The 27,984-nt window shown below is 40.8% G+C and overlaps 1 protein-coding gene across 2 annotated transcripts in view; it reads left to right on the top strand.

Moving 5' to 3' along the window:
- The window catches only part of spryd3 (SPRY domain containing 3), a 236,507-nt gene that overhangs the window by 27,409 nt on the left and 181,114 nt on the right, over positions 1 to 27,984 (top strand). For both annotated transcript variants that reach the window (XM_072248836.1, XM_072248835.1), the window contains exons 4-6: positions 3,007 to 3,131; positions 9,761 to 9,896; positions 14,277 to 14,465. In XM_072248836.1, coding sequence (XP_072104937.1) covers positions 3,007 to 3,131; positions 9,761 to 9,896; positions 14,277 to 14,465 — 450 coding nt within the window. The remainder of the gene's footprint in view (positions 1 to 3,006; positions 3,132 to 9,760; positions 9,897 to 14,276; positions 14,466 to 27,984) is intronic.

Genomic DNA, 27,984 nt, shown 5'->3' with positions numbered 1-27,984 from the left:
TCTTCGGGGTGTTGCAAGTCTGTGTCTTTATTGATGCTTTGCTGCACGATTGAGTGCTGGGTGAGGGGCACTGAAGCTTATTTTGCTGGTGGGGGGGTCATTGCTTTGCTGTTGCTTTATGTATGGGAGGGAGGAGCTAGGGGGTGCTTTGGGGTTCTAACATTTAACATTCATTCTTTGGGGCACTCCTCTGTTTTCGTCGATGCTTGTGAAGAAGAATTATTTCAGGATGTATATTGTATTCATTTCTCTGACATTAAATGTACCTATTGAAACAATCTCCATCAGCAAAGTACACCACAAGGCTGTGTGCTTAGCCCACTGCTCTACCCGCTTAAAACTTACGATTTTGAGGGTAAGAACAGCTCCAATGCCATATTTAAGTTGGCCCGTTGTGGGCCAAATTAAAGGTGGTGACGAATCAACATTTAGGAGAGAGATTGAGAATTTGGCCGAATGGTGCCAAAACAACCTCTCACTTGATATCAGTAAAACCAAAGAGCTGATTATTGATTTCAGGAGGATGAAACTGGAGGTCCATGAGCCAGTCCTCATCAGGGGATCAGAGGTGGAGAGTAAGGAACTATTCTCGTCGTTATCATTTCAGAGGCTCTGTCCTGGATCCAGCACGCAAGTGCCATTACAAAGAAAGCACAGCAGTGCCTCTGCTTTCTTAGAAGTTTGTCCAGATTCGCAATGTTTTCTAAGACTTTGAACAGAAGAATGCCCTTGAATAGAATAACTTACAAAAAGTAGTGGATACAGCCCAGTCCATCACGGGTAAAGCCCTCCCAACCATTGAGCACATCTACACGAGCGCTGTAGCAGAAAAGTGGCGTCCATTAACCGAGACCCACCATCCAGGCCACGATCTCTTCTTGCTACTGCCATCATGAAGGAGGTACAGGAGCCTCAAGCCCCTCACCACTAGGTTCAGGGACCCTCAACCATCAGGCTCTTGAACCAGAGTGGATAACTTAACTCGCCCAACACTGAACTGATTTCACAACCTGTGGACTCACTTTCAAAGACTCTACAACTCATGTTCTTCATATTTGTTGCTTATTTTATTTATTTATTATTTTAAAAAAATTTTTGTATTTGCAGAGTTTGTTGCCTTTTACACATTGGTTGTTTGTCCCTCTCTGTCGTGCAGTTTTTCATTGATTCTATTGCGTTTCTTTGTATTTACTGTGAATGCCTGCAAGAAAATAAATTTCGGGGTAGTATATGTACTTTGATAAATTTAATTTATAGTTGTGTGTCTCTTCTCCATATTGCCATCAGTACATCTGTTCCCAAATTATAGCACATTGATTATCCCTGAACAATAAAGAGCCAGCAATAATTATTATTGTTTACTGTGCCTTCAGATGCTAAGGTGCTGAGCCCTGGAAGTCCCTATTTAAACCAATGCCTTTTTTTAAAAAAACCTACCTCTTGGTTGTTTGCTTTTTAAATTTTCATGTGGTTCAGTGATGGATTTTATTTCTTGAGGTATCTTGGGATGTTTTGATGGTTAGCAAGTTACAATTGATTTTGTGCATCAGGTTAAACCATTGGAGGGAGTTTGTGTTAAAGCAGCCTCCCTTTCTACCACACTTCCCACTTGATGTCTGCCTGGCCATTTGGTCTCCCCTTGCATTGGTGTGCAGGTTACCATGGCAGAAGTGCTGCTTGTCAACACCTGTTGATAACACCTATCACTTCGATTAATCAACTGATTAATATTTCCCAGCCTGTTGTGACCAGAGCATAACTGGGCTGATTTCTGCATTGTCAGGCAGATGTCAGTGTTGTAACTGCCCTCCAGCAACTTGGCTAGTATTGTGGCTAATCCTGGAGAACAAGTATTCGGCACTACAAACCAGGAGATTGTCTGGTCTCACAAGCTTGGCTGCATCCAAAGCTGTTTTCCTTGAGTGGAGTGAGTGATTCAATTTGACTGAAAGCCATCTTCTGCTAGGATTCAGACCATGGCAGGGGTCAACGTTGATACTTCACTCTGCACTTCTCACTGGAGAGGTTTGCAAATGCTTCACTGTTCTACTTGGCATGCAGTGCTGAGCTCTACCATTGTTGGGGGTGAAGTTGACTTTGGAGCCATCCCCTCTTGTTACCTGTTTGATATTCAATGTCATTTGCAGACAGTCATAGACCAAAATCTTAGCCATAGATATCTTCTTCAAGTTACTTGAAATCCTATTCAAGATATTTCCTTTATTTATGTGCTATTAACTCTTACAATGCATTTCTATTCTATATCTCTCTTCTGCCCTCTCCCCACTATCACTGCCACCATCAAGCTATTCAGTCATCGTCACAGTGTCTTCACGTCCATGCGTTGACCTACTTTCTCCTTTTTAACCTCTTCACCCTGCTGTGCTTCTCCCTGCCTAAGAGCAGCACAGTAGCATAGTGGTTGGTGTACTGCTCTACAGCACCAGGGACCTGAATTCAGTCCCTGCTGCTATATGCAAAGAGATCGTATGTTCTCCCTGTGTCTGCACGGATTTCCTCCAGGAGCTTCAGTTTCCCCCACAGTTAGGGTTAGCAAGTTGTGGGCATACTATGTTGGTGCCAGAGGCACAGCAACACTTCTTGGACTGTGTTGGTCGCTGGCGCAAATGACACATTTCGCTGTTTCAATCTACATGTGACAAATGCTTATCTTGATCATTTTTATTTGCCTTCACAAAATATCAACAATAACATTGAAATCTTCCAGTTGCCTGGGTGCAATTCAAATTCATGCCTTCATTTAACTTAACTATATGTGACCATACCTACTTCCACTTGAGTTTGCATCTCTGCAGTTGCCACTGATTTCTGAGATTATAAATGCTGAATTTCTTCTGATGAAGAAGAAATTATTTTCTTCACATTGTTTCACATTGCTATTGCTCCAGGACTTGATAGGAAACATGGATTTTATTGAGAATTCTGTTGTGCTCAATTATGTTATTTTATGGATGGAATGTATTTGTTTTGTCCTTCCCTTTGCAGGTGTGTATAGTGGATACTGGTGTGAGAGGAACAATTGCAGTAGGACTCGTCCCTCAGTATTACAAGCTAGATCACCAACCAGGATGGCTTCCACATTCTGTTGCTTACCATGCAGATGATGGCAAGTGAGTATTACAGCAGAAAAACTGAGATAGAGGGGATTTAATCTCACGTTGTTAGTTTGCATTTAATCTATGAGACAATGTTGAAGAAGCTTTATATTCTATGCAACCCAGAACTTATTACAAAATTGGTAGAGTGCTCGGTCATAGTGGTGTGCCAGCATATCTTGTCTTGAAATTATTGGAATTATTCAATCTTGGGGATGAAACCTAACAAGTATTGTTTTGAGTAATTTCATTCTTTGTAACAGCTTTGCAAGTCAGTGGGGACTTGCTTAAGCACTCATGATCCTATGTTTGCCTGTTAGTGGAATAGGAAAAAGGTGGAATTACTGACACCCTCAGATTTGCCTTCCTCTACACTAGTGAAAATAATTATAGACAAGGTGACTGTTTTGCAAAGAATCTGTGCTCTTCGTCTGCACCAGCCTTCTCAAGCTTCTCGTCATATGTTATTTTATTTCTCCTTCCCTCTCACACACTGACTTCTCTCTCCTCTGCTTTCTCCGTGGCTGCAGAGAGACCAGATACAAATTGGAAGAACAGCTCAATTTCCACTCGAGTCACTTACAGTTCAATGGCATGAATGTTGAATTCTCCAATTTCAGCTCACCCCCATCCTCCAATGACCTCTTCTCTCTCGCACTCTTGCGCTCTCTCACTCTCTCCTATGCACCTAGTTTTCTCCTCCCTTTGTTTACCCCTCCCAATTCATCCCCCCACCTGACTCCTGCAGTGAGGGAGAGGGAGACCGGTCAAACGCCGGGTAGATAGCGCTGAACACCCACTTGCCTTCCGTTCTCGTTCTCACTGATTTTAATCTTGCTTGACGCTTTAATTGGCGAGTTGGTCAAGAATTAGAGCTGATCATGGGTTCACGCTCCACCATCAGCCAGCATACTTTGTTCTCAGCCTCATTCTCAACCACACTGATTCCCTCAGAGACAGCAAAGGTGCTAGATCGTTCTCTTTCAGTCCTCTTTCAGTTCGTTGGAATTGAAATTGGATCAAATCAATTCCAAAGTGGAGGATCAGGCCCAACGCTTATCACATCTCGAGCTTGTTATGGATGATTTGGACCATCGCGTTAACGAGCTGGAAAACATTTGTTCCAGCTTGTGCGACAATAATAACAAGCTATCTGCAAAAGTTACCGACCTGGAAAGCCAAAGCAGACGTCAGAATCTACATATCTTGGGCTTGCCAGAGTCTATCGAACGTGGATGTCCCACTGAATTTTTCTCCACTCTGCTATGTGAGATTTTCGGGAAGGATATGGTTTTGACTCCGCCTGAGATAGATAGAGCTCACCGTTCCCTAGCACCTAAACCACCTACGGGGCACAGACTGTGCCCAGTCATTTTATGATTCCATTGCTACCAGATTAAAGATCTCCTGGTTAAAGAAGCTCGGCAGAGTAAGAATTTAGAGTACAAGGGTCAATCGATTCGTGTTGTTGAGGATTATGCTCCTCAAGTTCTGACTTTACGAGCCGAGTACAGAGATAGTAATGAAGGAGCTATATAATTGTGGATTCAGGCCTTCTCTTCGGTTTCCGGCACGACTTTGAATTACTCTTCCCAGCGGAGACAAGAAGTGGTTAAATTCGCTTGCAGAAGCTCAGAAATTTATTGATAGCCTCCCTATTACTTTGATTTCTTCAGGTTCGGTCTGATCAGCTAGATTGGCGGAGAGGCATTTTTTTTCTGTTTTCCTTCGTGACCTTTTTTTCAATTCAGTGATTTTTTTTACAATCTTTCGTGGATGGATCATTGGGTAAAGTCTGTTTACTTGTTTTTATCTTTCTTTTTCTAAATACTAGTTTATATCTTTGGATTATTACTTTGAGTCATGCTTAATAAATTTTGGAGGAATTGCTCTATTTTTCACAATGTATAATAGTTTGGAGTGCTAAAAGTTTTCTGTTTTTTCTAATTGATAAAAGACGGCATTGATGATGATGTCACGAGACAGGAAGTTGAATTTTGGGACGATTTTTGTTTTGAAGAGCTTGCTGCTGTTTTTCGGTAGCTGTCTTGCTGTGGGTTGGGAGGTGGGGGGAGGGAACTCTAGTGCCAATATCATTCATAGAACCTTTAGATATTTTTGTTATTCAGGACGTATTTTTATTCTGTTTTTCTTTGTTTTATACTTTTGCCCCAGAGCTGTTATTTGAATTTCTGACATTGCTTATGCCTATTATCCTGTATCTTTTTTTAAAAGGACAATGGTTAGTCAGTTGAATTTTGTGAGCTGGAATGTTAAGGGATTGAACCATCCTGTTAAAGGAAGGAAGGTGTTTTTGCATTTCAAACAGCTTAATGCAGCAATTTCTGTTGTGCAAGAAACACATATTCGTAGTTCTGATAACTCTCGTCTCATGTCAAGATGGGTGGGGCACCACTTCCATTCTACTTTTCAGGCTAAAGTTGGGGGGGGGGATCTCAATTCTCATAAATCAAAATGTTCCCTTTGAACTCCATAAGAAAGTATCGGATACAAATGGTCGTTTTATCATTGTCTCGGGGAAATTATATAATACATTGGTAGTGTTGGCTAATTTATATGCTCCCAACTCGGATGATATGGAGTTTTTTGATCGTTTCTTCTCTCTATTGCCTGAGTTGAGTTCATACTCTCTCATATTGGGTGGTGACTTTAACTGTCCAATCTGTGCCTTGTAAGGCATGAAAATGCCAGACACAGGCGTCTCATGGTCTGAGTCGACGTTCCCTCCCTTCTCCTTTAACTGTTGGTTAGATCCAGTTTTGGGTCAATCGTCTTCTATTCCCAGACTACCAACCAAATCTTCATTAATTCAGTCGTTCCTTTCCAATTATTGTATCTCCAATGTATGGCGTTTTCTCCACCCAAATGAGAGAGATTATACTTTTTTTTCATGTTCATCACACTTTTACTAGAATTGATTACTTTTTAATTGATAATCAGCTGATCCCATCTGTCCGTTCTTGTGACTCTCAGAGTATAATGATTTCAGATCATGCCCCAGTCACCCTGTCTATAATTATTCCTGGTTTTCCACAAATAAATAAGTATTGGCGTTTTAATTTGACCTTATTGTTAAATAATGATTTTGTAAAATTTATGGAGGACCAGATAATTTTTTTTTCTAAATACTAACACATCATCTGAAACTTCAAGTCTGGTTGTTTGGGACGCTATGAAAGCATACCTAAGGGGTCAAATAATTTCATATACTGCGAACTTGAAAAGAAAGACCTATAAAGAGCGATTAGATCTGGTCAATCAAATCAAAGAAACAGACCAACTACATGCCCAAACCAAAAATCCGCAACTATATAAGAAACGAGTGGAACTTCAAACTAAGTATTTCCACTTACCCAATTGAACACCAACTTTTGGAAAGTAAGAGCTGGTTTTATATTCTTTTCCAATATTTTTATTAATTTATATATATAAAAATACAGAGTACAGGAAAAAAAATATGTCAATACATTAAACTAAATCGCATATAAAGACTTCTTACCCTATATTCGTAGAAGTCAATTAGTTCGTAACATTGAAAAATAGTAATTTTATTATATATAAAAAAAAACTAACCCACTACCAAGATCGAAGCTGATTAGTAGGAAAAGAAAGAAAAAAGATTCTTAGTTGTCCATCTGTGCTTTAACAGCAAATCAAAGATTTTGAAAATAATTCAGAAAAGCTGCCCACAATGTTTGAAAGTCTTGATTAGATTCAAAAATTGAACATCGAATCTTCTCTAAATTTAAATATGACATCACATCACGTAACCATTGGGCGTGAATAGGAGGGGCCCCATATCTTTCCATTTAAGCCGGTTTTATATTCATGGTGATAAATCCGGTAAATTTTTAGTCAACCAACTAAGACGCTTCAAAGCTAAACAACAAATTACTAAAATTCGAATGGGAAATGAAAAATATTACCTTGAATCATTCTGAAATCAATGACACATTGAGGAATTTTTATTCCTGACTCTATACTTCTGAATCTTTAAACGATAATATTTTGGCCGAGAATTTTTTAAATAGTCTAAATATTCCTATGCTTTCTCCTGATCTCAAAGCAAAACTGAATGAGCCAATATCACTAGAAGAAATATCCTCAGCCATTTCTATACAGCAGACTGGTAAATCTCCTGGATCTGATGGGTTCTCTGCAGAATTCTATAAATCATTTTCCTCATTGCTTTCACCTCAACTAACCTTGGTCTTATCTGACGTGTTTAAACAAGGTAAGTTGCCAGCATCACTTAATGAGGCATGTATCATTCTTTTAGCGAAAAGAGGCAAAGATCCAACAGAGTGTTCTTCATATAGGCCAATCTCTTTGCTAAGTGTTGATGTTAAAATTTTGGCTTAAGTTTTGGCCCGTAGATTGGAGAACATTCTGCCTTTAATTATTTATGAAGACCAAACTGGTTTTAATAAAAATTGTCTCCTTTTTTCAATATACGGCATATATTTAATATCTTATACTCACCTTCAGCTGGGATTCCTGAATGTATCATTTCTTTAGACGCGGAGAAAGCGTTTGATCGTGTGGAGTGGACCTATCTCTGCGGTTTTAGAAAAATTTTGATTTTGGAAAAGTTTTATTACGTGGATTAAGTTGTTATACTCCCATCCCACTGCCTCTGTCTTGACTAACTCTCAGCAATCCCAACCTTTTAATCTTAAACGTGGCACCCAGCAAAGGTGCCCTCTAAGTCCCTTACTTTTTGATCTGGCCATAGAGCCATTGGTGATCGCGTTTCGTAACTGTGCTGATCTGTTGGTGATTTGGTGCGGGGGGGGGGTGTTGAGCACAAGGTCTCTCTTTATGCTGATGATCTTTTACTTTTTATATCAAATCCGACTACCTTCTTACCCCAAATGTTTTCATTCCTTAACAAAGTTAGCCAATTTTCCGGTTGCAAACTTAATTTATATAAGAGTGAACTCTTTCCAATAAACAGAGAAGCACAAATATTAGAGTTTCACAAACTCCCTTTTTAAAGTAGTGAATAATCAATTTACTTACCTTGGCATTACAGTAACAAGGAATTATACGAGTCTTTTTGGAGAAGATTTTACTAATCTCTTAAATCATATAAAACAGAGTTTAGTACAGTGGTCACCCCTGTCCATGTCCCTGATGGGTCAAATTAATGTCGTTAAAATGTATATCCTTCCTAAATTTTTATACTTATTTCAATCTTTACTAATTTTTATTTCTAAAGCTTTCTTTGACTCGTTAGACTCAATTATTTCGTCCTATTTATGGAAGGGCAAATGTCCCCGACTAAATAAAGCTCACCTTCAAAAACCTAAAAGTGTAGGGGGTATGGCCTTGCCCAATTTCCGCTTATATTACTGGGCAGCCAACATACGTTGTCTTATCTTTTGGTCTTACTTTCATAATCAGTCTGACTGCCCAATATGGGTGGCAGTCGAGTTGAACTCTAACAAGAATTTCTCCATTTCCGCACTTCTTGGATCCACACTTCCTTGCCATCCGCCTAAACCAATTGTTAATCCTGTTATCAGGCACACTCTGAGAATTTGGGCTCAGTTTAGAAAGTATAATGGTCTTCATTATACTTTCTTACATAATCATCTTATCTTACATAATCATCTCTTTCAGCCTTCTATGCATGATTTAACATGGACTTGCCCTGGCTTGGAGAAGTACTGGAGAGATGTCTTTCTAACTTTATCCCATATGCTTAATTACCATTTGGAACCTAATCCTCTGATTGCTCTTTTTGGCACCTCGGGAGAAGTTGACATGCACCTGAGTCCGACTAAACGTCGTACACTGTCTTTTGCCTCTCTTTTGGCCAGACGCGCAGTCCTTCTTAGGTGGAGAGATGCTGCCCCACCCACTCATGCTCAATGGCTCAGATACTTTATGTCCTGCTTAGACCATGAAAAGATCCATTATTCACTTCTTAATTCAGACATAAAGTTCCAAAGGGTGTGGGGACCTTTTCTTGAATATTTTCATAATTCCCCTTTTTTTTCCCTTCGGCATATAATCCGTTACTTCTAGCTTCTTTTGGTTAAGATTTACGGTTTTTGATGTGTAAACATACTATAGCCTAGATAGTAGGCAATATACCTTTCTTATAAATACAGCTCTGTGGAGATAAAAGTTCTGATTAACTTTTCTATATATATTGTAAGGTTGGCTTGGAGTTGGGGAATGGGAGGGTGGGGTGGTAACTAACTATATATGATTCTAACGTGGGTGCTTTTTTTAAAACTTATGAACTGTCCATTCAATACCTTTGTTTTGCACTGTATGAATTTCTTTACTTTTTTTTCATTGTAGAAACTAATAAAAATATTAAATATAAAAAGAAAATGAAGAAGTACAGTAGTTTTGTGAACTGTCTGCAGGACGTCGCTGGTGCCATCTTGCTCAGCTTGGAAATAGAGTGGCTGATTTTCCCCTTTTCCCTTTTCTTAAGTTACCTGTGTTCTTTCTAAAATCTTGGTTTGCTGATTTGTGTAATTTTTAAGCTTGACCTCTAGTGAGCGGAGCTGAATGTGTAGCAATTTTAAGTTGTGACTTCCAATGACTCAGTCCTTCAGAGCTCCTTTTTAGTGACCCTATCTTTTTTTTCTTCCACTTTGTAGGTTGTTTAATGGAAATGGCATGGGCCAGCAATTTGGGCCCAAGTGTTTTACAGGTGACCGAATTGGATGTGGTGTCCAGGCAGAGTCCTTTGACAGGGGAATGGCAACTGTGTTTTTCACAAGAAATGGAAAAGAGGTATGGAAGTATTTTTCATATATGTTGCAGTAAAACTGTCAATTTTCGTATCACAATGGGTTCTCAGTCCATGCAATAGTCCAACTGGTAGATTCTACACAATCGTTTTCAAGGATCAAGTAGCATTAGTGTTCAAGACAGCTGTGGATTCTGCCACTAGAATAAAATATTTTCAGTCGTAGACAATATTTGCTTGCAGCAAACAGCGATGGGCTCTCGACTGAAGTTTAGTGGTAATGATCTGGCTTCTTTGACATGGTCTGTTACAAACCACTACCTTTGCTGTTGCTAGGCTCATTAAGCCCTCTGTTGTAGACAGTATGTGCTTCATCTGTAGGCATTTCAATTTCTTACTCTGTCAGCCTTAGTAACAAACTTCTGATGTTTAGCTCATGGCCTACTATTCATTCTAGAGTAATTTTACAACTATGAAGGGTTTCCATGCTTTTCATTCTTGTATTTTTTATGCCATATTCTGCATTTTTTCTTTGATTTCCTTAAGATCTTATCTTATCTTTGAGCTCTTTTGTGATTATGACCAAAGATAAATGAAAGACTTTTGGAAACTACCAACCTGTTTTTAAAAAAATGACCAATTTTTTTTTTGAAAATCAAAGCTGTTTTCTGTCATATCATGTTTGTATGACAACTGGTGAAAATGAGAGCCAGTAAGGTCTGTTAAGTAGTAAAAAGGACAGATCTTCTGAGAGCTAGAAGAGACTCAGTGGGCTGAATAATGGCCTCATTGTTATGAAAAAAAATAAGAGAAATGAGAAACTCTTGAATATAAGAACTGATGAATCCTGATAAAGTTTCTAACTGCCGTCAGTCACGTGCACTTCGCCATTAGACACTACACTGTGCTTAGAGCGATCAGTTTAAGTAAGGTCATTTATGTGTTTGTATTCAAATGCAGCGATTCTTTGTCCCCCACTGATAGTTGGCGAGAAATAAACGGCAACACAATTCAGAGCCGTTTTGCTCACTGCGGTTTCAAGCATTCAGGCTTGAAAATGCTAGAAATGGCTGGGATTGAAAATGAAACAATTTCACTATTTCAAGTTAGGAATTGTGAAGAATTTGAAGGTATCTTGAACGTTACAATGAAAATAAAAATTTGGAGAATGCAATCATCGAAGGCATTGTATGAAAGGAGTCCATAATCTGCACTAGGTGTCTGTGCTGATTTTATTCATTTACAATCAATCTAAAGAACACAGCAGATGAATTCCTCGTTGCTAACTATTTGGAACCAGTACAGTTTTATAGTACTGTAGAGCAGTGGTCCCCAACCTCCGGGCTGCAGACTGATATCGGGCCACGAAGCATGCAGGGGTGCAGTGGTAGCCAGAGCGCACCCAGCACATCTTTAAGAAAAAAGCCGAAATAAACAAGCTAATTAATTAGGTGCCACCCAGAAGCCAGTCTTCATTAGAGGAACTGAGGTGGAGAGGGTCAGTAACTTTAAATTCTTCAGCATTAAGGATCAACATTCCTCTCTCTGAAAAGTGTCAGAGGATCTATCCTTGGACCAGCACGTAACTGTCATTACAAAGGAAGCATGGCAGCGCCTATACCCGGCATTACAAAATGGTTCCCATCACAGAATGGCTATTTGCTGATATAGCGCAATATTCTTGCTATAAAATGCTAAGTAAAGGAACGGCCTCTGAAGAGGAGAACTGTCCATCCAGTAACACCACCAAGGGTAACCTGAGCTTTTGCTTCTTTCATTCGACATTCAGTGCAACAAGTCCCTGCAAGTATTTTCCAAGTGAGTTAGAGGTGGCAAAGAGCCCATTTCAGAGCGTAGAGGCATACAGTCACCAAAGAACCCATACATTCACCAAGGTTGCCTGCACTGTACCCATAAGCTCTGCCCATGAGGCTTCCAGTGTTGATGCCACACACGTCTCATGGCAGGTAATTCTTCAACTAGAACTGTGCAGATAAGTGTGACAACACTCCTCCCCAGATATGCCTGGAAGCTTTGGCGCACTTGCAGCTGAACGATGCAAGTAACCCTACCCAGATGGCATTCTTCATTGGCAACGAGGCTCAGTGAGATTGTACAGCAGGGTCAATAAGTAGATTGGAGATCCGGCTGAAGAGTGATTGAAAAGAGCCTGCAGGGAGCAGGCATCCTCTCGGCCTTCTGGAGAAAGTGGAGGAAGGGATGTCACAACACAGGTGAAGAGAAAACTGGTGTTGGAAGTGCACAAACCTGTTTCTTTAAAGTTCATGGAAATTTGAATGCCTTTCAAATTAAACATAGCATCAAACCTCGGCACAGTAAAAGACACATGGCAGTGGACACATCATGCTGGTAAATGTATCAGAGAGCCAGGAGAAGACCAAGAAGTGAAATAAAATCAGTGACTCCAACATCCAGTGAGATGGGACAGACACGTGCAGTTACATTTACTGTTAACTGAGCTGGCTGGGGATCTGTGGGCCGAGCCACTCAAGCCGACTACTGTAAGGTGACCACGGAAATGGGATGGGGCAAAGGATTGTGGCTGAAACTTTACACGCCCAATAACTCCAGGGCTTAGGCAGTCACTGTGGACTGAATGGTGTCCTTCTGTGTGGGAGCAAGGGGAACGGTGGCAGGGTGGTAATACAACAGGAGTATTGACAGCAGTGATTGTGGAGGTGGTGGGATTGGGGTTGGAAGGAACATTTGAAGGTGGAGAAATGGGGCTGTGACAGCAGGGGCCAGATGAGGGCTGGAGAAGACAAAGGCAGGATTAGAAGTGGGGGTGAGGGAGAAAATAATTCATGTTGAAGGTATTTGTTTGGGGCTGGTCCCATCCCTACCCCACCACCACCCCCAGAGGTTCACCCAGATGATAAACCTTAAGTATTGAAGCCTTACAAGCAAAAGAGATACAGGCAGAAAATTGGGAACCAAGCCTGGATTGGATAGAGGGATTGGGTGGGGCAGGGGAAGGTTCAGCAAAATGATTACGCAAATGCAGTTCAGTGGTCCCCAACCTCCGGGCCGCATCTTAAAGAAAAATGCCGAAATAAACAAGCTAATTAATTAGGTGCCACCTGGCACGTAAATGTCGGCCCAGATCGGAGGCGATTGCCAATTTCACTTGCTCTACGTGATGTTCACTCCTCTTTCAAGGTTGCTGGAGCCTTTAGCTGTTCCATTGTTTGGTCAATTTAAACGCCAGCCCAGACAGGCTGAAAAGACAGGGCTGTCAGGATCGAGGTGACATGTTGAATCTACACAAACTTCTAATAAGGTATAGGCGCTGCCATGCTTTCTTTGTAATGACAGTTACGTGCTGGTCCCAGGACAGATCCTCTGACACTTTTCAGAGAGAGAAACGTCGATCCTTAATGCCAAAGAATTTATAGTTATTGACCCTCTCCACCTCAGTTCCTCTAATGAAGACTGGCTTCTGGGCAGCACCTAATTAATTAGCTTGTTTATTTCAAAGTTGCTGGTGAACGCAGCAGGCCAGGCAGCATCTCTAGGAAGAAGTGCAGTCGACGTTTCAGGCTGAGACCCTTCGTCAGGACTAAGGGTCTCGGCCTGAAACATCGACTGCACCTCTTCCTAGAGATGCTGCCTGGCCTGCTGCGTTCACCGGCAACTTGTGTGTTGCTTGAATTTCCAGCATCTGCAGAATTCCTGTAGCTTGTTTATTTCGGCTTTTTTCTTAAAGATGTGCTGGGTGCGCTCCGGCTACCACTGCACCCCTGCGTGCTTCGCGGCCCGGTATCGGTCCGTGGCCCGGAGTTTGGGGACCACTGCTGTAGAGGTTTCAGAGGTGTTCTCATTTGTTCTGTATTTCATTTAAAATTGTTACTCAGTTAAATGGTGGCTTGTCTTTTTTTTTATACCTATTAACTATTTCCATGAAACTTTTGCCTAATTGGGGCAGCCACATAATTGAGACAAAATGTACTGGTCCCGATGTGTCTCAATCAACCAGAATCCACTGTAGTTCCACTCAGAATCCGATCCATTTGGTGCCCATTCTGTGAGTGCTTCGTGGTAGTGTATTGGACACTTTACCCTTTATTTAGTCGTCTTTGTTCCTGTCTTGGGAGTATTTTTAGGACAGTATCAAAACATTTCTGTAGCTATTAATTGTCCCTGGTTTCTTAATATTCATAATAGATCAAAGGTAGGTAAAGGATTTGAGGTGTAGATCAGCCATGATTAGATTGAAATGCAGAATTAGCTCAGTGAATTGAATGGCAATGTTCCTGTTGTGTTTTAAGCTGCATAAATCTTCTGTTAAATATTGGGTAATGTACCCTGTTCCCCTACGGTAACTACTGTTTGATTTAATATTCTTTTTAAACATTTTGCGTCTATATGAGAGACTGGAACTTTCCCTTTTTGTGTGTGTGTAGGTAGGGTCTGTAGTTATGGCCATGTCCCCAGATGGATTGTTCCCAGCAGTTGGAATGCACTCCCTTGGAGAAGAAGTACGCATTGACCTCCAAGCAGAATGGGGACTGGATGACGATGACAGTGTCATGATGGTCGACAGCCATGAAGATGAATGGGGCCGTCTACATGATGTTAAAGTTTGTGGAACAGTAAGTAACTTTTTGAAGAACGTATATCACAGAGTGTGTCTTTGCATCAGGAAAGTCTGTTAATGGAGAAAACAGGTATACTGTAACTACTTGAAAAATAGATTGTTGAACATCATGACTAACTTTGAGTACAGAGGTCATTGAACACTAGTTCCTGTTGTTAAATACTTCCTGTTTCATAAATTGCCGACGGTAATGAACGTGATCCTTGGGTTTGCTGTGAGCCTTGAATTCCACTCAGTTTAAACCAAGCCATGTTGCCTCATTGATTAACTGATCTGTAAAGGGTTAACTTCTTGCTGCATAGTCTGCTCAGTTTCCATTTGTTTATTTTTAACTATACCTTAATGTAGTTAGAATTGAAGATGTTCTTTTGGGTTGATTCTTTATGGACATATATTTACCAATAGCTATGATATCAAACTGTTTTGTCTCTATCTCTTAAGTGTGTTTGAACATTTAAAATGTGTTCTTGAGAATGTAGGCAACACAGTCAAGACAATATTTGATGCATGTATGAGTATTAAGAGCAGTGGAGCTGGAGTTGTATATAGACCAGACAGGATTAATATGATAAACTACAATCCCAGAAAGACATCAGTGAGCCACTTGCATATTTGCAGCAATCTAACAATTTTTTGATGGCAACCCCCAAATTATTTTAAGTACTTGTCACCATTTGAACTCATTATTTCCAGGTTGCTTGTCAACTACAATATTCAATAGACTTTTTGCTCTGTGTTCAAATGTATTTTAGATATTCTTTTGTTTAGTAATGCATGGAGCTGTTGTAGCAAATAGAGTTTTAGGGAAGATGGGAGAGAAAGGAATAGAATGATTTGATGTGATTTGGTGAAAATTAAGAAGAGGCTTTTGTGGAAGTTGAATGGTGGCAGAAACAATCTGCAAGGGTTTTTTATGATCTAGTAAGCTAAAATACAACAAATCAGTGTATTTTGAAAAATGTAGTATTCATTGTTGGTGTGTCTGACCTCTTCAAAACCATGCCAGACATATGTGGTTCCTGCTTATTTGCTATTCTTGACCACATTCAGTACCTATAATTAATTATCTTTTTATTTTGTTTGTAATTCATTTTTTTCCTGCAGTGTTCAACTCCATTCACAAATGGTTGTGTTTATATGAGCATGTGTTTTAGTAAAGGCCAAATGACCAAGATTCGTTGATCTATTTGCTTAAAGCTGCTACCTTGGGTATGTTTCTATGACTGCATTCTGAAAATGTGATACATCTTTGGTTGGTGGTGTTTTCCATCCCTTTTAACCAACTGGTACTTCATACCATGCTGGACATTGAAACCAAACACAGATGTGTCTAGATTTGAATAAGTAATAAATTTGATGTCCTTGATTAAGATGGCAAATTGCAACAGTGCAGAAGGATTTTAAAATTCACTTATTGAAACAATATAATTTTGAGGGAGTGTGTACTTCAGGTGGATAGTCACTCATGGAAACTTAATTTATTCAATACTGAGATGCATGAGCAACTTCATTGGCAAAAAAAAAACACAGGGATGATGGGATTCATTTGGAAAATTAAATTTAAATTTTTTTTCTAAAGTTAACTAAAAACACATGTTAAAAACATTTTTAGGAAAAGTAACTTGCCTTCCTTTTGCTTCCTAAATTCCTGGAGTGAATTCCTCACTTAAATCGTTGGGGTTCTCACTGAAATCAGTGGCATCTTGGATTTGGTGCCAGAGAAGCAATTCTCCACTTGGCACTTAGTATTGGTGTCTAGCAGTGAACTGACAGCTTCAGTCTTTTGAATTTGTCAATAAGGTCCAAACTTTCACACCTCATGGTACTTGCACAGAGAGTTTGGAACTTAACTAGAGTCTCATCAATTGAAAGCTGGTAGTTCTGATTGGGGGAGAAAAGTTCAGCAGTTAACATAATCTGTGCTAAAATGTTGGTTTTAATCTTTGACTCAGATCACCTGGGTTTGGTCCCTGAAGCACGTACATCAATCACTTTCCAGATGTGTTAGACACAGTTGCTTCTTTCTTCCTATTTGGCAACAGGTGGTATGGTCCTTTGTGAAGTTATTATTTTAATTATTAAAAATTATGCATATATGATCTAGGTGCTTTATAAAATTATGACTTGCGGTCTGCAAGATTTCCTGTTCTTCTATTCATTTTCCTCAAGCATTACTGATTTTCAGAATCTCTAATTGTTTGTGACTGCAAAAACGCAAAAAAAAATTACTAATAGATTTAACTAATTTCATGACATTAAAATGATGAACAGCAGACTTAGGTCTTGAAGTTGACTGGAATGTAAGGTTGAAAGTGCACAGCAATATTCACATCAAAGTTTTGAAAGCAAAGTTTCATCTTAACCACTGCTCCTCAAAATGAACATCTGGTACAGTTGGAATTGCATTTCTATTGATAATGGCTATATGTAAATAGAAATGAATAGTGTAAATTCATTGCTAATAATGACTGCTATCTTGTAGCAAAATAAACAGGTTTAAGCTTGCTGAATGTGGGCTTTGAATGCCATTGCGTTTCTTTTAGGCAGGTGCCAACTTGCCAGTCAAGTAGTCAATGGTTTATTAATGACAGATGGTTAGTTATGTCTTTTGAAAAACAGTTAATGAACTTTGCACACAACCATGATTAAGTTCATGGTTTCTGAGTGAGGTAAGGTTTGACCAATGAAGGCTTTTTAAAAATCGTGCTATTTTTGTGTTGGCAGGAGAGATTGTCACACACCCTTTATGAGTAGGTGTCAAGTTGTATTTTAACATTGTTTTGAGTTATCACTTAGTAACAGGCCAAAGAGTGAGCACTGACTATCCCTGGCCCTCAGTGAGCATCACAAAATAAACTGGATTATTTAGTCATTGCTTTTTACAGGAGTAGCCTTGGTTGCAATGCTACCATGATTATACTTCAGGAGCACTCATTAATTCAAAATTTGTCAGGTATGATTGGCACCCAAACCACCACTCTGAATGTTTACACCACCCACACTGGGACACTATAGCTGCATCGTGTGCCATTAACAAAGTGCGGTCCAGGAATATGCCTTAACGGCATTTCCCAAATTCATAGACTCTAAAACGGAATAGGACAAGGGTAGCGGGGACATAGGAATGCCACAACCAGTGTAGGTTCCCTTCCAAATGCATACGTTTTCCGGCATTGTAAATATTGTATAATTGTTGCTGGAACAAAATCCTGGAGCTCCTCACCCAGTGGCACAGTGGGGAACCTTCAATACAGGACTGCAGCAGTTCATCACCCATCTCTTAGAGGTGGATGTGAAATACTTACCAACCCAGTGATGCCCTTGTTCTTACATGAGTTTTAGAAAAAAAAATTGTTTGGTAGAGGTCATCAACACAAGCTTTTGAAGCATCAGACCCAAGGCCAATTAAAGTCTTCCTTTGTTTTTAATGTTCACTTGCCCTTCACACTGTGGATGTAAAGGAATTCGCCCTTTTGGACTCTGGATCAAAGTACAACAGTGGTTATCACTGGGATAACACACTCTCCTTGCAAACACTGGTGATAATGTGGCTTGCCTCACTGTTCTTTCACATTCTGGCACTAGATACATTGGATTATCACCTGAACTTCCATGTACTATACAACAGGTTATTAAAGTGGTGAATTAGCATTGTAGCTGAATGGCATAGTGGGCTGCCATATTATTTTCAGCAAGTCAGGCAGCATCTATGGAGGGGAATAAACAGTCAACATTACAGGGCAAGACCCTTCATCAGGACTGGAAAGGAAGGGAGCAGAAGCCAGCATAAGAAGATGGTGGAGGGAGGAGGAGGGCAAACTTGAAGGTAAAAGGTGAAACTAGGTGAGGGGGATTGTAGGTGGGTAGAGGAGGAGGGATAAAGTGAGAAGCTGAAAGGTAATAGGTGGAAAAGGTAAAAGCTCCTGAAGAAGAAATCTGATAGAAGAGGACAGTGGATCATGGGAGAAAGGGAAGGAGGAGGGGCACCAGAGGGAGGTGATGAGCAGGTGAGGAGAAGAGAAGGGGTGAGAGGGGAACCAAAATGGGAATGAAAAAAGTGAGAAGGTGGGGGAGTGGGGAGAAATTACCGGAAGTTAGAGAAATTGACGTTCATGTCATCATGTTGGAGGCTAACCAGATGGAATCTGAGGTATTGCTCCACCAACCGGAGTTTCTTTTTTAATTTATTCATTTATGGGATGTGGGAGTTGCCAGCTAAGCCAGCACTTATTGCCCATCCCTAGTTGCCCTTGAGAAGGTGGTGATGGTCTTGAACCACTGCAGTCCCTGAGGTGTAGGTATACCCACAGTACTGTTGGGAAGGGAATTCCATGATTTTAACCCAGTGACAATGACAGAATGGCGATATGTTTCCAAGTCAGGATGGTGAGTGACTTGGAGGATTTCCAAGTGGTGGTGTCCCAGGTATCTGCTGTTCTCGTCCTTCTAGATGGTAGTGGTCGTGGGTCTCGAAGGTGCTGCCTGTGTGTTGTTGCAGTGAATCTTGTAGGTAGTGTACACTGCTGCAACTGTTCATTGATGGTGGAGGGACAGGATGCTTGTGGAAGGGGTACCAATCATGGGTTGCCTTGTACTGGATGGTGTCAAGCTTCTTGAGTGTTGATGGAGCTGCACTCATCCAGGCGGGTGGCGAGTATTCCATTGCATTCCTGACCTGAGCCTTGTAGATGGTGGACAGGCTTTGGGGAGTCAGGAGGTGAGTTACATGCTGCAGGATTCCTAGCCTTTGACCTGCCCTGGTAGCCACTGTGTTTATATGGCTAGACCAGTTCAGTTTCCTGTCAACACTCACAACACGCTGGAGGAACTCAGCAGGCCGGGCAGGATCAGTGGAAAAGATTGGTCGACGTTTCGGGCCGGAACCCTTCATCAGGAGTGTAGGGGGAAGGGGCAGAGGCCCTATAAAGAAGGTGGGGGGAGGGTGGGAAGGAGAAGGCCTCCTCTACATCGGCGAAACCCAACGCAGATTGGGGGACCGCTTCGTCGAGCACCTCCGCTCAGTCCACCAAAACAGACAGGATCTCCCAGTAGCCACCCACTTCAACTCTGCTTCCCATTCCCATTCAGATATGTCCATACATGGCCTCCTCTATTGCCATGATGAGGCTAAACTCAGGTTGGAGGAGCAACACCTCATATACCATCTAGGTAGTCTCCAGCCCCTTCGTATGAACATAGAATTCTCCAACTTCCGGTAATTCCCTCCTCCTCCCTGCCTCTATCCCTATTTCACTCTGCCCCCTCCCCCAGCTGCCTATCACCTCCCTCATGGTTCCACCTCCTTCTACTACCCATCGTGTTTTCCCCTATTCCTTCTTCACCTTTCCTGCCTATCCCCTCCCTGCTTCCCCTCCCCCACCCCTTTATCTTTCCCCTTACTGGTTTTTCACCTGGAACCTACCAGCCTTCTCCTTCCCACCCTCCTCCCACCTTCTTTATAGGGCCTCTGCCCCTTCCCCCTACAGTCCTGATGAAGGGTTCCGGCCCGAAACGTCGACCGATCTTTTCCACTGATGCTGCCCAGCCTGCTGAGTTCCTCCAGCGTGTTGTGAGTGTTGCTTTGACCCCAGCATCTGCAGATAATTTTGTGTTTTCAGTTTCCTGTCAATGGTAACCCCCAGGATATTGATAGTAGGGGATTAATTGATGGTGATGCCACTGAATGTCAAGGGACGATGGTTAGAGCCTCTCTTGCTGGATATAGTCCAGGTCCTGTTGTATATGGGTATGAATTGCTTCACTATCTGAGGAGTCACGAATGGTGCAGAACATTGTGCAGTCATCTGCAAGCATCCCCACTTCTGACCTTATAACAAAAGGAAGGTCATTGATGAAGCAGCTGAAGATGGTTAGTCCTAGGCCACTTCCCTGAGGAACTTCTTCAGCAATGTCCTGAGGATCAGATGATTGACCTCCCACCTCCACAGCCATTTTCCTATGTGTCAGATATGATTCCAACCAGTGGAGGGTTTCCCCCTACTTCCCATTGACTCCATTTTAGCTAGGGCACCTTGATATCATACTTGGTCAAATGCTGACTTGCTGCCCAGGGCTATCACTCTCACCTCACTTCTGGTGTTTAGCTCTTTGGCCCATGTTTGGACCAAGGAGGTGGTGATGTCAGGAGCTGAGTGGCCTTGATGGAACCCAAACTGGGCATCCATAAGCAGGTTATTGCTGAGTAGGTGCTGCAGGAGAGCACTGCTGATGACCCCTTCCATTACTTTGCTGATAATTGAGAGTAGGCTGATAGAGTGGTAATTGGCTGGGTTGGACTTGTCCTGTATCTCGTGTACAGGGCATACTGGGCAATTTTCCACAATGCCGGGTAGATGCCAGTGTTGTAGTTGTACTGGAATAGCTTGGCTAGTGGCGTGGCAAGTTCTGGAGCACAAGTCTTCAGGACTTGCTGGGATTTTGTCTGGGCCCATAACCTTCACAGTTATCTGGTGCTTTCAGCAGTTTCTCGATATCAAGTGGAGTGAATTGGATTGGCTGCATACTGACATCTGGGATGCTGGGGATTTCTGGAGGAGGCCGAGCTGGATCATCTACTCAGCACTTCTGATTGAAGGTTTTTGCAAATGCCTCAGCCTTACCTTTTGTAAAGTTGTACTGGACTCCTCTATCATTGAGGATGGGGATATTTGTGGAGCCTCCTCCTCCAGTGAATTGCTTGATTGTTCACCACCATTCACGGCTGACTACATCGTGGCAATAGAGGCGGTCATGGACCAATATGTCAGAATGGGAGGTTGAACTAAAATTGGTGACCAGCAGGAAATCTTACCTTTTTTGGCAGAAGAAGCAAAGGTGCTCAATAAAGTGTTTCTTCCCCCCCCCCCCCCCCCCCACAATCTAAGGTGGGTCTCACTGATGTAGAAGAGGCCCGAAATATCAACTGTTTATTCCTCTTCATAGATGCTGCCTGACCTGCTGAGTGTCTCTTGCACTTTGTGTGTGTGTGTGTGTGTGTGTGTGTCTGTCTGTCTCTGGCATCTGCAAAATCTCTTGTCATATTATTCTGTCATCTGAAAATGGGTTGAATTACAATTAGCCCTGGTCTAAAGTGAATGGCACGTGGCCAAGTGGTTAAGGCATTGGACTAGCGGCCTGAAGGTCGTGAGTTCAAGCCCCAGCCAGGGGAATGTGTTGTGCCCTTGAGTAAGGCACTTAATCACACATTGCTCTGTGACGACACTGGTGCTAAGCTGTATGGGTCCTAATGCCCTTCCATTGGACAACATTGGTGTCGTGGAGAGGGGAGACTTGTGGTATGGGCAACTGCTGGTCTTCCAAACAACCTTGCCCAGGCCTGTGCCCTGGAGAGTGAAGACTTTCCAGGCGCAGATCCATGGTCTCGCAAGACTAACGGATGACTTTACTTTAAAGTGAATGGCAAAATAAGGATGAGATATTGAATAGCCTACTCCTTTTCCTCTGTTTATCATGGATTGATTATATTATTTGATTATCTCTTGTGCCCTTCATTGAAACCTATTTTTGACAATTTATGCCTGTGGCCACTTAACATTGAGAAAACGTAGTGTGTTAATTTGGTACAATAGCTTAAGGACCTCAAAATGGAATGTATTCAGTATTAGATGCAGCTGGGAAATATTATCTGAATGTATAGTGAGTAATTTGGAGACCACTGTAAGCATTGCTGCCTTTTTTTATTGCAGGAGATTAGTCTGCTTTAAATGAGTTAAAACTGTGATCATATTTACCAACAGCTTCATTTTGGGGGAATAAGTCACTTTTGTGCATACTCTCGATTGCTGTCTCACTGTGCTCCATTTTACTCATGCACCCTTGCCATTTCTTTCTCCAATGTGTTGCCCTTTCTCCATGTTTGTACTGAAAATAGCCTGTTGTATATTAGGAAACAATATGGTGATAGCAAAGGATGAATCTTATATAAGGTATGGGAAAGAATATTTTTCCTTTTATGATTAAATGAGAAACATCCTAAAGTATCTTGCTAGTTAAATTGATGGATTTACACAACCCAGTGGAATTTCAATGCTGATAAAGATTGCTTTTCATTTCTAATCTGTAACCTTTTGGTGGAGAAAATATGGAGATGTTTTTTTGAGGCTATAGTAGTTATGTTTCAAATGGTTGTTAATCTGATTTGGATATTGAATAACTGAGTTTGTACAAACATCTACAGTGCTGCAGAATGCTATTTGGAGAAAACGTATGACTTGTTTGTTCTTGGCTAGGCTGTAATTAAAACTTCAATGGATTGCTTATGTTATCTGTTCCTGATACGGAATGCAGTATAATTAATTGAGCATATTTATGGAGATAACCTTAAAACTGCTGAGTTCTGTTTTTTCTTTAAATTCTTTCTTGTTACACAGCACTGAAAGTAATTGTTCCAGGGCCAGTAACCTTGGGTATTAAGCTAAGTTCATGTATTGTTTATCTGACCACCACTGAGTATATTCCCCAGGTACACAGCTGATTAATGAGTTTATTCAATGATCTTTCATTTTTCATTTTAATGTTTCAAAGGTTTTATTTGTCTGTAAGGATTCTGAATAGAACCAGAGAAGTTTGCAATAGAAATGATCATTCAACCTATCTTGTATATACTGGCTCTATGCTCGATCAATCCAAAAATTATTCCATTGCCCTGATTTCTCATTTTATTCTGATGTTTTCTGTTCCAAAAATCTTATATTATCCTTTGAAAATTGTGTAGTTTGCACATTTCCTGTGGCAAAACATTTAATCCTCTGAGAGCTTTTGGGTCAATCTGGAGTTCACATTGAACTCCTCAGAGCCCTGGTAATGTTCACAACTTACAACTTCAGAACAGTCAAATTCAGAGAATTCCCAGGTGTGTTAATTTCTTTTTCTAGTTATCTTTTAACAATAGTTCCATATCCTCTTATTCCATTTAGAATTCTTGCTTCTATAATTATTGTTTAAAGAAAATACATGTTTTAAGAGCCAAGAATGCGTGTACATGAAGATACCAACTTACTCTGGTCTCCAGTGCTTTACTCAGCACTCTGGTCTATTCGTTCATCACTTTTTGTGCAATAAATTTTTTTGATCTATGTCCTAACTTCAGCTATTACTGATTTGAGGTCACATAATCTTACTGTTCAAATTTAAAGTTCAAATCTGGATTGGCAATATCCTTCATCATTTCCATGCTACTCATATGTTAAACCCATCACTTTCTGCACGCAATAAATATTAAATTTCATGTGCCATTCTTCTGTGGGCTTGCATATTTAATACTGCTAAGAGTTTGAGCTGCATCTTTCAATGGCTCTAGGGTTCCAAGTTTTGCATCATCTACAATTTATACTGTATTTCTGGATCAGCATTGTTTGATTCTCTAGTCTTTTTCAGCGATATAGTAGTATTTAATAGGACAATATAGAAGATTTATTCTGTCTCTATTTTACATTGTGATTGCCCTTGGAGCAGTGTAGAGGGAGCTTTATTGTTTAATATGTTGTACAGCAATGTTGTACCTGCCCTGGGAGTATTTCTTTCCTGTATTGATTACTGGAAATAGATCTGTTTCATTTGTAACACAGGCATATCTCACTTTGAGAAATGGTGTTTACAATCCTTGTGAAGATTTATTGTTGGAATCATTTCTGAAATCTGCAAATGTCTTCAAGATAGTTTAATGTCATTTCCAGTACACAAGTGTAAAGGAGAATGAAATAATTACTACTCCTTCTCTGATACATCACAAAAAATTAAGATAAAGAACACACTAATTAAGAAACAATAAATATAAATACATCGCTTCTATGCATTGATTGGATGTCCATAAAGTAATGCTAGGCACAGGAGTGCCAGTACATAAGATGACTGACAGAAAATGATATAGTGGTGGTTGGGGGTTTGGAGGGATGGTTAATGGGTGTAGGTGTTGATCAGCCTCACTGCTTGGAGAAAGTAACTGTGTTTGAGTCTGGTGGTCCTGTTACCTTCTGTCTGAGGCAGGGATGTGCAAGAAGCTAGAGTGAGAGGTCAAATTTGTTGGATAGATGAAGGTTGTTGTGATGGACCATTTGAGGAGGTTTGGCAAGGTGTGGAGAAAGAGTTGTCTGTGACAGGGTGGAGATAAAGATTGCCTAAGTCACACACTGCTTACAGAACAAAACAGATAATGGATGAATCAGATAATTGGAGTGGAACACCCCAAAATAACATGTCAAAACTGGGAGACAGCTGCAGCTGTTGGAAATCTGAAACAAAACATAATGATGGAAATACCCAGCAGATTAGGCAGCATCTCTGGAAAGAGAAAATCTGAGTTAAAGTGGCCTTCCATGAGAACTTGGCCAGTTCTGATACAAGACAGTAGAAACTAGTTGTCTGAAATTGTTGAATTCAATTCAAAGTCCTTAAGGCAGCAGCACATGGAGATGAGAGATAAGGTAATATTCCTTGTCCATGCATCAGCTGTGTCAAAACAGCGTAGGGCAGAAATGTACAGTATGTCATAGTGGGTTGGAAGAAGCATCTAGAATCTCAGTGTCACTGTTGCAGACTAAGTAATCTCTGTGTCTGTAAAGCAACCACCTACTCTGTATTTGGCTCATCCAATGTAGAGCAGCTTGCATTGTGTACATGGAATGTTGTTATGTCAGATCAGAAGTACAAGTGGAAGAAACTGGAGGTCCATGAGCCAGTTAAGGGTTTGGAGGTGGAAAGGGTCGATAACTTTAAGTTTCTTGGTGTTATCATATCAGGTGATCTGTACCAGCATACGAGTGCCCTCACAAAGAAAAAACGACAACCCTTCTAGTTCCTTAGAAGTTTGCACAGGTTCGTGTGTCATCTAAAACTTTGACAAACTTCTATAGACTGGTTGCATCATGGCCTGGTATGGAAACACTAATGCCCAAAAATGGAAAAGCCGATAAAAAGTAGTGGTCACAGCTCAGTCCATCAGAGGCAAAGCCCTTCTCATCATTGAACACATGTACAAAGAGCTCTGCCACAAGAAAGCAACATCCATTATCAAGGACCTCCACCATCCAGGCTATGCTCTCTTTTTGCTGCTACCATGGAGAAGGAGGTACAGGAGCCTTGGGTCCCACACCACCAGGTTTAAAAACAGTTGCCCTTTGACCATCGGCACCAAACTAGCCAGGATAACTTCACTCACCTCAACTCTGAACAAATTTCACAACCTATGGACTCACTTTCCAGGACACTCAACCTATGTTTTCAGTGTTATTTACTTTTCCTTTTTATTTGCACAGTTTGTCTTTTGCACTTCTGGTTTGTCAGTCTTTGTGTGTAGTTTTTCATTGTTTCTATTCTATTTATCTGTTCTACTGTGAATGCCTGCAAGAAAATGAATCTCAAGGTTGTATATGGTGACATATATTTTGATAATAAATTTACTTTGAACTTTGAAGCAAATTGTTGCTTCAACCAGGAAGGGTTGGGAGGATCACTAGATGGAGGGAATAGGTGAGGTAAATGGGATAGGTGTTGTGTCTCTTGCCTTAAGGAGATGGGTCCTTGGTGGCAATAGTAATAAGTCATCCACTTTAACTCAATTTTCCTCTTTCCAGGGATGCTGTCTGGTCTGCTAGCCATTTACAGCATTTCCTTTAGTTTCAGATTTTCAGTAGGCAGCCTCTCACAGTTCTGGCTTGTCCTTCTGTTTTTTTAAAAATTTTCTCAAACTGCCCTAATCCATCTATCTGCTAAATGTCTGTGAAAACATGCCACCTGGACAACTTCGATCTCTATCCTGTTATAGATATCATTTCAGCTGATAATTCGATCCATCTCTGATGCACTTTTCTAGTTCTGGTTGTCTTTGATCTGAAATGTTTCTCCGCAGAATGTTGCCTGACCTGAGTATTTTCAGATTTTGTTGCAGTTTAAAATATCTGACATGTGCAGTCTTTTTGATTTTCAGTTCTGACATGTCATCTGGATCTCTGCTCTTTTGCATCATGTGCAGCTTCTGTGGTGACCCATGCTGGCTATAGAAGAAGCACAGACTCAACAAGAACTCAGCTTTAGGTGGGAGTGTCTGATATGAAATCTCCCAAGATGTTATCTGGAGAATGTCAATTCAAAATAGAATCATTGAACAGTACAGAAATGAGCCCTGTTTGGTCCAACTCATCCGTGCCGAACATGATGCCTATCTTAGCTAATCCTATTTGCCTGCATTAGGCCCGTATCCCTCTATGCCTTTTCTCTCCAAGGGCCTGTCTAAATGTCTTTTAAATAATCTTTAAGGATTTGTGGAGACTCTGGTGTGATCTACAGTTGACAAAGGCCATTAAGAAAATTAATTCTGCATTTGTTTCAGTTAACTCTGAATGCTTCTTTCCACTGTAACCATTTAAAATGTTCTAAAAACATTGTAGTAATGATTTTATTTTTTGTCCTTAATATTTTTTGTTTTCACCAAAGAGCATCCATTGGCTTTTTGTGTTTAGAAGTAGAGAACCAATGTCAGGTAGATCAGTCTGAATGAAAGAAACTCTATGCCATCCTACTCGTACCTGGATCTGTTTCGAAAGGTAATGTCAGTATCTCACTTCAGCACAGCCACTTGTCCACATTGTCACGCTTGGACATTGGTTTCTCTACTTATGCACTGCTCACCTGCAGGATGCTTATCACACACAGATTAAATTCAAAATCCTGTACTGTAGAGGATACTTGATCACATTCCTGGAATTGGATCAACATAATCTTCACTTTACCACTGGTGTGATGTAACTTTGCTATTTTAACTCCTCCTGCCAACATCAAACACTGAGATGGTCAAGTATCATCATATTAAGGCAATATCAGAATCAGGTTTATTATCACCGGCATGTGTTGTGAAATTTGTTAGCTTAGCAGCAGCAGTTCAATGCAATACATAATATAGAAGAAATAAATAATCAATCAATCAATTTCAGGAAAAAATTGCAAATGTCACTCCACTCTTCAAGAAGGGAGGGAAGCATAAGAAAAGAAATTGTAGACCAGTTAGCCTGACCTCAGTGGTTAGGAAGATGTTGGAGTCGATTGTTAAGGATGTGGTTTCAGGGTACTTGGAGGCACATGATAAAATAGACCATGGTCATCATGGTTTCCTTAATGGAAAATCTTACCTGACAAATTGGTTGGAATTCTTTGAAGAGATAACAAAGGATTGCTGTGTACTTGGATTTTCAGAAGGTCTTTGACAAGGTGCCACACATGAGGCTGGTCAGCAAAATGAGAGCCCATGGTATTACGGGAAAGACACCAATATGGTTAGAGCATTGGCTGACTGGTAGAAGGCAAAAAGTGGGAATTTCGGAAGCCTTTTCTGATTGGCTGCCAGTGACTAGTGGTATTCTGTAGGGGTCGGTGTTGGGACAACTTCTTATGTTGTAAGTCAGTTATTTGGGTGATGGAATTAATGGCTTTGTGGCCAAGTTTGTGGATGATATGAAGATAGGTGGAGGGACAGGTAATGTAGAGGAAGCAGAGGGTCTGCA

This window comes from Mobula birostris, chromosome X (genome assembly GCF_030028105.1).
Source record: "Mobula birostris isolate sMobBir1 chromosome X, sMobBir1.hap1, whole genome shotgun sequence".
NCBI classification, from domain to species: domain Eukaryota; kingdom Metazoa; phylum Chordata; class Chondrichthyes; order Myliobatiformes; family Myliobatidae; genus Mobula; species Mobula birostris.
Note: the sequence above shows the minus strand (reverse complement) of the source record. Positions and strands in the feature narration are given on the sequence as shown.